We start from the raw sequence: 11543 nt of genomic DNA, 5'->3' as shown, positions 1-11543 counted from the left end.
ATATACTGTATATTATATGTTATGGAAAATATTTCTTTTTGATTAGGAATGTGTATTCTATATAAATATTTGCCATCAAAGGATTCTCTAACCTTTATAAATGCTTGGGTTGGGTGGAATTATTTTGATGTTAGTGATAAGAAACCATTTATAGACAACAGAATTTCTTGTGTGAATATGTAGGAAGACTTGTGCTACTGTAAATACTTAGTCACCACAGAATTCCTGAATTTTATGATATATGAAACATAACAAGAATAAATATGAGTCATAAAGTGGTATATTCCTACTGGACTGAACATCTAGTTTCTAGAAACATCATGCTCTGGTCTTCAAAACATATTTCGATAATTTAATTTCCTGAAGATTCACATTATATACGTTAAAACATTTTGCTGCAAATGTTAAGAAATGTTCCATTAAGGAATGATGGAGTTAACACTGAAAACACACAGTGGAACAAAACATTGAAATCAAGCACAAAAAAGGAATACTAAAAGCAACAATAACCCGCTGTGGATGCTGCACAAAAGTATTGCAAAGACGTACAAAAATTGTAAAAATGGCATTGCATTATAGATTTATTACAAAAAACAAGGCTTACTTAACATTACTATACATCACTCTAAAAACTGCATATGGATTCACCTGAATTGAAGTGTCTTATCTTGAAGATGTCAGCCCCATAAAATCTCCAAACGACTAAGGAAAAGAAATCCATATCATATTTCCAGAGACACAAAAAAAGCAGCTTAGTAAATAGAAAGAGAAGAGGCTGCAGCACATAATCACAAAAGTTATGCTGGCGTGGCTCAAACCTACATGTAAGCAGCTAAAGGTCACTTTCCACTTAATCTGAGGTAACAAAATACTTTTGCCACTGTGCTGATGCAGTCAGTTAAAATACTGTTGAAAAGTGCCCAGTTGTACTCCACATACAGTTTCTGGCAAGAAAGGGACTCAGAAGTAAACCAGAGTTAAAGTTCATCGTGGTTTCTGGTGAGATCCTCTCCATAGTTTGTTGCTTGGCTCCCCACAAACATGTTCCATTTTTCTAAGATTTCTTCTTTAGTTAATATTTGATCCTAAAAAACAACATGAAAAATAATTTAAAAAAAGAGAATTTGTTTATATATATTAAATATAATTGTCAGGTCAAATGGACATTATTAATGATTGCTTTCAAAGAAAGTCAATATTTAATGTTACTATAAGCCATTTTGTTTCTGTGCTGTGTGAAACAGTACATTGTGTCTGAGGCTAAGGCCTATCCCAGAAGCAACAGGCACAGGGCAGGCAGCCATCTGATAGGATATATCTATTAATCCAATGTTGAGAAGGAAAAAAAAAAAATCAGATTTTTGCTGTTGTAGTTCCTGCTTTCTTTTCTTCTACTTGTTGTTTAGTAATAATGTGACAAACTCCTGATATTCATGAATGTGGAGCAATGTGTGAATAAACCCACACTGGAACATGCATGTAGCTAGACTGTAGCCATCCTCCTCAACTGTCTTTCTGGTGCCAACCATGGTAAATTTAAGATGATTACATTGTTTCCCATTATCAAGTACCTTTATTAAAGTGTCAGTATCACTGAATAAGAACAGTATACTAAACACTGATTAACTACACATACAATGCATTTTTGAAATTATATCCAAACCAGAAAAAGGACAATTACTTTTCACTGCAAAATAAAGTATATATTTCAATTTATGAAAATAATGTTTACTGATGTTATAGTATGAATAGCATTTATTAAAATAGGTTGACAAGATACACTCTAAGCTACACTATTCTATACTGCCAAGAGATAGATATCTATCCATCAATGACTCCATTGCTAAGGTACAAAGTCAGTAACAAAACTTTGGGCAGTTTCGAACCCCCAATGACATTCTAACCTATAGCAAAACAAAAGCACACCTATACACACATCACTTTCAATGGAAGTGATACTCTTTTTTTTTTTTGTATCTTTCTTCCCTCACCCCCCTTAACTTTTAAGAGTCACTTAATTTCAGTTGTCTCCTCAAATTACAGATGCCAACCTATTCATTTCTTTTACAGCAACAGACACAAAATAACAATAATTTGTCTTATGACTATCCCTTACCTATAAACATTAATCAGAATATTTAAACACGTAACTGCATATATAATACACTACCGTGGCTGTCCGTTTGTCTGTCCAGGATTTTAAATCACGTGTAGCAAGCAAACCGTTGAACTATTGATCTGAAATTTGGTACACATATACTACGTGACGTCTACTATACGCTTTCAGGTTGACGATTGACCTCCAGGGTTATTCCTCTTTTTATTTTTATTTTATTGTAGAATCAACTCTTGGCAGCGGCCAGCAGGGTGGCCATGCAGCACACGTGTACGGGCGCCGTTCTCATCCCTACCACCTTCGTTATCACTTCCCCTACCTCTTCATATCTTAAATCATTCTTGGAGCACATTGAAGACTTAAGTGCCGCTTAAGTAAAAAATTAAGGAACACGTACTAAGTAATTACAGTACAAACACTGACTTAATCAGTTTTAACGCGAAAAGATGCCAGCGAATGAAGAGAAGAAGCGGCTGCTAGGGTGGAGAAAAGAAGAGCTGCTCAGGAAGCAGCAAGCACATCAACATCTGAACAAAGGATTGCTAAACGTACAGAGAAAGAGAATGAAAACTATGAATGCTCAAGTCAAGTGTATTCACTGCATGTTATCGTGCAGTGCGCCGTTACTGGTAGTGTATATTATATTTGTACACCTCAGTGATGTGTAACAAGCAATTAATTGCAAATTAAGCTATCTTCATTTAATTGTTCTTCATGCTTACAATCATGGTGTATACGCTATTTGCCATGAGGAATTGTATTTTTAAGGTAATCATTTTTTATAGATTCTACAAAATACTTTGCCTCCTTTTGAGGATTAAACAGGGTTTATATGGCACTAGTCCAAATGTGAAAACAAAAGCCTTAAAACATATCAAATTTGTCTACAACAATGGGGCCAAAACAAGCCTTGTGTTTTTCTGAAGTATGCTTATGACAACTGAAGAAAAATGTGAAGTAATGCATTTTACCTCAGAGTATTTACACTATTTTACCCGAGATAACAGTAAACAGCAAGAAATCACAGATGTATCTAAAACTGTTTCATGATCATCCATTTCTGAAGCCAACTGTTGTTCCACACTTTGCCCAAATGAATCACAGCACTGCAGATGAAAGTGAAGGTGGATGAAAAATTGATCACATAGTAGCAAGCAACTGAAATGTCATTTTCTAGCAAACTGAATGCTGTGTAGATGAATAATTACTATGCAGGACGGCACAGTAGCACAGTTGCTGGTGCTGCTGCTTCACAGATCCAGCAACCTGGGTGTGAATCTTGCACCTAGTTGTTGTTCATGTGATGTTTATATGTTCCCCATGAGCAAGTGCAGGTTTTTCTCACACACCCCTGAAGACAAGCAGGTTATGTGACTCGATGATTCCAAATTAGTGTAAGTTTCAGTATGGATCGAGGGGTGTGCATGCGTGTGTGTGTGAGTGCGTGTTTAAGGACATGTATAAGTATTAACTTATGTGTCTAAATCCTACAAAAAAATGACAGAAAAAATTTAAGAAGGTGGCACTGAATTAGTTGGTGATGTATGATTGCAATACAGATAAAATTCACAGCATTTCCAATTCCTAGCAAATGACTGCATATGCAACAGACTACAGCAAACAGAGCCTCATCCTACAAGATATCACACCTGAGGTTAGTTCTGTTCTCAACATGCCCAAAGCCAAGCAGAGACAGGCAGATCTATCAAATATCCGTAAAGTGGCACCCATAAGCTCCATGGTCTCATGTAGAAAACCCAACACATAATAATAATAATAATAATAATAATAATAATAATAAAACATACCACTCTGTGCAACAGAAAATCATGAAGGAAAAGTAAACATAGGCATAAACATTCAAGAATGACTCTTCAATAGCTTAGCCTTTCATTACAGCTAACAGGCCTAATAAAATAATGTCATTAATGCACTGTGAGATTAGTAAATAAACTAAAACTACACCATGGCTGATGCATAATATTGCTAGGTTAAAATACATATATAAAAACAAAGTTGTTAACCCATTGAACTCACCACTAAGGAGTGGAACTCAACAAGTCAGGAAACTGAACCTCTTCAAAACCCTCTGTTTACATTTGTTCCTACATTCTGATACAATCTACACTTTTTGCCCAATAGTAATTTTTATTAAGTTCATATTTATTATGTGAAAATACATGCATTAAAAATGAAAAACACATGTATATATAAAAATACTTTTTTTTAAGAATTCACACTGGGTGGCAATTGAACATGGGATGGGAGGGAGGCTGCAGCAGAGACAAGCAACAAGATAAACAGCACAGGTGGACTTCCTTTAAAATGGCAGAAACTCAAAGTATTTTATTTTGCATAAGCAATTTCTGTTTTAAAATATGTGCATACTTTCAAGACACAGTTCCACATTCAAAACCATTATTTGCTTGAAAATAGACATATTCTGTAGGTTTCAAAGGTTTTGCTTTTGAGCTTTGACCCATGTCCCATACATGCCATTTTAAAATGTAAGAACAAGCGTGTAATTTTTTAAAATTTATAAAAAAAAAAAAATGCTATACTTAGGAATATAATTTTCTGTGGCACATTAATATATACGAATTACTGTGAAAAAATAGTTTAGCTTTGACTTGAAAAATAATGAGCTTATCCTTAAACAAGTCTCAATCTAGTAGTAATCACACAATTCTTGAATATATCCTAAGAATATATATTTTATCTTCCAGAGGTCTGTAACCATACTAGTGCATTGGTTGTTATAGCCGATTCCCAGCTCAATGAGACTGAATTTGAATTCCTGTCTAATCACTCCCAGTAAAATATACAGTCTCCATTTTTCTTCACTTCACAAAAGACAAATGCTACCTTAATTGGTACCTCGAAATAGGCAAACCAGTTTAGAGATACCAAAGTGAGTCCAAGTGTAGGAGTGTGAGTGAGACTTGAAATGGACTGGCTTAATAACCACAGCTGGCTTCTGCCTTGTACCCAGTGCTCAATGGATGTCTGTATTGTTTAGTAATTGTATTTAAATATTACTTTCAAAATATGTACTCTATTGAATATCAGTTTATATAACCTGAAAGCTTGAATAAACAATTAAAACAGAAAAATGCTTTTCTTTTTTGGAACAGGAAATGTTTGACACAAAGAAAGATGATGAAAAAGGCATGGATGGTGATTATAATCAATAATTCCTATTTTGTAGTTTAAAAATAGAACTTTATATGATAACATGCTCAGTTTATCTATTAATTAAAGATATGTTGGATTATCTTCTATATCAAACACAGGAATTATAATAGCAAGAAAGAAGACACATGTAAATGTAATGTACTATACTGTGTGAACATTTAAAATCTCTTTCATAAATCTTAATTTTGAATAATAACAGTACAAAATAAAATATTGGAAACAGACAACTAGCATCAATTTCATACTGACAGTAACAAATGTGAAAACCTAGTGTATGCCATTCAATGACTTATAATATCACAGGTTGAATAATTACTTTATAAAGCCTCTCAAAAGATTTGTTGGTCTCTGTCAGGGGGAGCTGGTGAGTGTCACAAAAATCTGTTGCTCCTTTGTTATACTATGGAATCTTTTTCTATCAGCAGCTGAAACATCTGAGCGCTTTGCTTCTGCTGCTTAAAGTATGAATGGAAAATGACTGTACATCCCACACAGAGTGGGAAAGCTTCCTGTTTTCATTCTTTTTGTTCTTCTCACAGGTGAAACAAGTCTACAGCATCTAACAATAAAACAAAGTGGTCACACAAACAGGACTGTATACTTTGGGACTGTACTGTATTACAATTACACTTTAAACATGAGTCTAGCTAAACAGTTTAAATATTTAGTCTTTATTTATTGGCTATAAGACGCCCCTCCTAGATCTTGTTTAAAACCTAAAAAATCTTCTAAAATAGAGCAAATCTTACAACAGTATATTGCCATCCTCAAAAAAGGGAGTTTACCTTGTCTGAATCTGACTCGTACATCAAATGTCTCGCTTCAGCCTGAGCATGATCATAGTCCTGGGGAAGAATCCAGTGTCGAATTTCATCTTTGTCCATTTTTCCATCTTTATTAGTGTCTCTGAAATCTGAAAACTGTTCTCTTTCAGTTTTAACCCAGTCAGGCTCTGGTCCACCTTCTTCATGAGAAAACATGTCAGCTAAATGAAGAAAAAGAAACCAACTTAATGGAAAAATATCATGCTACTTAGACACCTTATTACCAGTTTCTCTCAAAAGCCTGATTGCTAGATTGCAAAGTGGTAACTTTCCTAATGATGGAAGAAGCTGTACAGGATAAACAATTACTTAAAATTCTGGTATTAAGCAAAAAATACAGCGAATTTTCCCCTATTTCAGCAAACTTTATGCAAGTGATAAGACAATTATGACACAAGTAAATAAATACATACTGCAATCTGGGACAGCTTACTATGATACTTAGGGTGATGAAAGAAGTCACAAAATCAGCCGGAAGGTTCAAGCAATTTATAGAGAAAAACCTGATCTAAATCCGTCAAGTAGTTCTGTCGTGACAAGTGGACAGACATAACAGACGTTGGATTTTTTAATATATATATATATATATATATATATATATATATATATATAGATGGATGACGATTACAGTTATGTAGTATTTGTTTCTTACCAAAACTTATGCTATATGACACATTGAAATAAATAATAAACACTGTACAAATCTGCAAAAAAAGCCTACAGTTTACTAAGCAGCAATTTCAAATTAGTTTTTATCTTTTCTTTGTCCAATTAAAAGTGCAAGGTGTAACATTTTAAACAAGAAACAAACTGCAGCAGTTTTTAAACTCAAGCAGTGTCTGTTTTAACTTAAAGGATAAAATAAAGTTCTGAATTACGTAAAGTAGTTTTTCTTTCTGTTTGTCTAATTGCACAGCACGACTTATCCAATTTTTTTTCCAGTTTATTTCACCTCTCTTCACCTTTCTTTAACATTAATACTAAAATACCAATCACCTCACATTCTCTGACAAAACAAGATTCCAGTTGCTGCTGTTTGTTTACACTGCAGGAAAAAATGGTGCACTGGCTCAACTACCATAATACTGTGCATAAAGGTGCAGTGCAACTAAATTACTGTAAAGCTTTGAAAAGCATGGGGTGAAAATATATTTTTTGTGATTATCCTTTTCACTGACTGAATGTGTTTTAGTGAAACATAGGTTGATTTCGATCGGTGGTTGATCAATCAGAGCATCTCTATTCGTTACTGTCTTGATCCATGTTCAATAATCCAGGTAAGGAAATTCTAGAAAGTTGATTCAGTTCATCTGAACATAGTTCTTTTCCAGGGAGATACATTACATCACTCATCCAAGTGACTTCCTGAGACTGAGAAAGTCACTTGGATGAGTGATGTAACAGATCTCCCTGGAAAAGAACTATGTCCAGATGAACTGAATCAACTTTCTAGAATCTACTCATTACTCTTGGATTTGTTCATTCCTTTTAAATGTATTGCCATCCATTCATCTGAGAGGAGTTTGGAAAGCTTTATTGTTTATTTAAAGGGCAATGATTGTGTTATTTTCACATAATTCTCATCTGAGGCTCTACAATTTCCTGCAGGTATCTGTACTGGAGATTAAACTCTTTAATTTCTACAGATGAACAACAAAATTGTGCTCAGTAGTTAGTAGAAGAGAAAATGCAGTCTGTTACATGTCTGTAAAAAGCTACCCTGCTTCCTGTTGGCACACCTATTTCTCATATTTTGTCAGGAAAGCTAAATTTTCATTGCAATATTTTGAACACTGTAATATATATATATTTTTTAATTTTTAAAATCTTCCAATGAAAAGCATTGGAGAGTTTTCAGACTCATCTATCTTAAATATATTTAAAACATGACTACATTTATGATGTTTATGGTTTTCATTGAGAGATGTCCAAACCCACTCCTTTTGTGGATACACAATATAAGTTAGTTAAATAGTGGGGAGGCACGCATGCATGCTTTACCCCTGGTACATTAGCTCAACTTTATTGCTTAAGACAAGTTAACTGTAAAAGTAAAAAAAAAAGCAAAATGTCACTTGTCTACAAATTCATTTAAGAGGACAGGAATTATGCAAGTGTCACTCTGTGTAGAGTGCACCTATAGTGAATAAATATATATTCAGTTTTTACGATGGGTTACACTAAAAACAAGGCCTGCTCTCCATGGTCTGAAGATTTGAACAATTTTACCTTAAGACTTGTCGGTACACTGCTTTCACACTGCTAGGTGCCACTGCTCTACTTTCAAGCTGCTTCATGCCCATGGAAAGACATCTGAGACACTGGGTGCATTGTAATCAATAGAGGTAAAGATCATCATATTATACTGCCCAGCACAAGCTCCACTGTAGAATGCCCAAGATTTGCTGGCTGGTCAATCGACCAAGGCCTCCAGGACTATGACTGTGTCTGACTTTGTCAGTTATACTGGCCAATGACCCCCAAGAGGTTTATCTTCTCCACGGATGTTCCCAATTGGAGTTTAAGTTTTTCTCTCCTACGTTGTCATTTGGCAAACAAATGTTGTCATTTATCTTAATAACTATTTGGTTTTCATGTCTGTTTAAAAAACCTGTCTTTATGTGTATTCATTAGGTAATCAGTCATTTTTAAAGTTTGTAATTGTATTTACTGTATCTATCAACTTGCTACAGCACTCTGAGGCTGCACTTACTGAACTGAATTAAGACAGGTTTTCATTTCTTCAAGCACACCTTTCAAAAATTTTGACAGCAACACTCATAACAGTCACAAAACAATTACATTGACAATCATGTTGCGTTATTTTTAAAATGTTTCCTTTTCTTTTTCATAACTTCTTTAACACACTACTTCTCCGCTGCGAAGGGCGAGTATTTTGCTAGTTTACAATATACTGCATGCAGAAGAGCAGTATTGGAAAAAAATATATTTTATTGCTTGAATGATTGGTAGAATATGTTTTCACTTTGATTTTAACATTATGTCGATCAATAACAAAAATATTAATTGATTAATTTGGTGCTTCACACCTTAATAAAATTAATTTGGTTCAAAGGTCATAAATATTTGTACAGCCAAGGTTTATGTAATCAGACTATATCTGTATTACAAGTGAATATGTTATAAATCCTTAGGATATATTATTTTAAAATAATACAAATATGAAAAGTTCTAGCTGTTAAAATGTATTAACCCTTTCTGCCATTTTACGTCAAACTGCACAAATCTTCCACAGATGCAGTTAATTTAACTAGACAGACTACTAATTTTTAGCAAGTTGGCATGTTCAATTAACTGTGTCATAGAAGAGGCAGACCCTACCAAAATAATGTGGCCTGACCTTTCTGGGGTTAATATCATAAGGACTGTCAACATCTTAAAGCAGTGACGTTCAGCAAACCCATGTCTGAAGACAGTAGACAACACCACTCATGGCATAACAAATGCTGACAACTACCTAGTAATTACATGAAGGTAATTTCAGTGAATGGACTTTAATTACAGTGGAAATTGTACTTCCCTATTGTATTACCCGTACATGTAAAGCATTCAAATCAGTGGACTAAATAGAAATTATGAGAACAGAAGAGAGCTGTCATATTTTTTAGCTAGCACTGAGTTGCCTCATACCATTAACAGGTAATTTTTAATCACTGACCTGCAGGGAACAATTATTTGTATTCGTGTGCATTAAAATAATTCTAATTAGCTTGAAAGAACAGCCTAACCCCAATTGCTGTAAAGGTCCACTAACAAAACTGGAATATATTACATCTGCCTATATTTCCGTTTTTGTGCATTTCATTAGAAGAACCATGATGTTCCATTTTATAATGCTAAAAGTAAAAATCTTTTTTTTTTTTTTTTGTCTCAGTACTTGGGCGAAAGCTGAAGAAAAATCATATTTGACATCTACTGACCCATCCTGAACCTCTCTGTAATGTTTGGGATTTGATCATTGTTTACCCATGTCAAAGGGGACAGGAAATTCAAATTAAATGCGAACAAATAAGAATACAACCATTTTAATTTTCTCAACATAAACATTAAATTACAAATGAAATGCAGTTCTTTGATTTTAAGAACAGAAAAAAAATCCTGATTTTGTTTTTGACAAAATAGTAACAAATAATGTATAGTTAGTGAACAGAAAAGAGAAGTGACAAACTGAAGAAAGTAGAACTGGCCTACTCTACCCAACTAAATGTCTTTAGAATATAAAGTATAGAGTCTGTTTTCTGAAATTTAGAGTAAATTTAAAATTCAATCTGATTAAATAGAAAATAATCAATATTTATTATTTTCAAATTCTGTAATTTCAAAGCTGAATTCAAACATAAAAAACATTTCACAAACATAGAAAAAAACCCTTATGGATATTAAAAAATAAAAACTGGAGCAAATTGTACAGAACAAAGAAGCATGGCTATGACATTTTTAGACAATATTTGTCTGGTTTTCTTTTGTGAATTAAACATTCAGGGCAGACAGATTCCTTATTTGAAAAAGAATTGCTTGCCTGTTGACAAACGGCTTCAACATTTCAAAAACATGTTGAATTACTCTTCTAAATACAATGGGGAGAGGAGCTTTTTACATTTACCATTACTTGAACATTAATTTTGGGCTGTATTAGATACCGGTGGCCAAGACATATGTCTGCCATCACAGACAATAAAGGAAGAATTATTTTTAGTTAACCAAAAATAACTTAAATAGTGTTCTCAAAGCATAAGATACATTTTGTTTAAAATGTACCAATATGATACAAAAACATATTAATTTCCAATACAGTACACTTCTCATTAAACAATGTTTTATAAAGTGTATTTTAACAGGTATAGCTTTTTAAATTGCATACAGCTGATGTACTTTTTAGAAAAAAAAAGCAAAGCTATTAACTTTTTGCAACTATATTGTTTTCTTAAACAGAAGAATACTGCACATTTTGTCTTGTGGATACAGTTAATTAGATACATTTTTAACTTTACTGTTCCATAATAAGAAAATATGGTTGCTGATTCAGCCAAGACATTGTTTGGTATAGTACAACACCAAAGAAAAACATTATTGACATGTACAAATCTAGGAGTAACATGTAACGTTTCTCCTACTTTATTTTTGTTTACAAATGGGTACACTGGATCACGGAATGATTTGAACTCTGGGGTCACTGTATACAAATTAATTTTTTATTTATTGTTTCAAAAATAAATACAAACATGATATGCAAATAACTGGCCAAACTCAGCACCTAATTATTAAAATAGCCACAAAATATTACATACTCAGCAGAGATAATACAGTATATAAAAGCCAATGACACAAGAAACGTACAGCAATCTATACTTATCAATCTATCACTTAAAAAAACAATTAATGAAGCT

At 33.4% G+C, this 11543-nt stretch overlaps 1 protein-coding gene across 1 annotated transcript in view; it reads right to left on the bottom strand.

The window, feature by feature from the left end:
• Positions 1-563: 563 nt before the first annotated feature.
• rcn1 (reticulocalbin 1, EF-hand calcium binding domain) overlaps positions 564-11543 on the bottom strand; it is a 34581-nt gene continuing 23601 nt past the window's right edge. Inside the window, exons 6-7 of the mRNA XM_039749625.1 lie at positions 6097-6296; positions 564-1085 (exon numbers count right to left, since the gene is read on the bottom strand). Of these exons, the coding sequence (XP_039605559.1) occupies positions 978-1085; positions 6097-6296 (308 nt within the window). The 3' untranslated portion in view covers positions 564-977. The remainder of the gene's footprint in view (positions 1086-6096; positions 6297-11543) is intronic.

Source organism: Polypterus senegalus, chromosome 1 (genome assembly GCF_016835505.1).
Source record: "Polypterus senegalus isolate Bchr_013 chromosome 1, ASM1683550v1, whole genome shotgun sequence".
Classification (NCBI taxonomy): Eukaryota; Metazoa; Chordata; class Cladistia; order Polypteriformes; family Polypteridae; genus Polypterus; species Polypterus senegalus.
The sequence above is the reverse complement of the archived record's forward strand: the minus strand, read 5'-3'. Positions and strand labels throughout refer to the sequence as shown.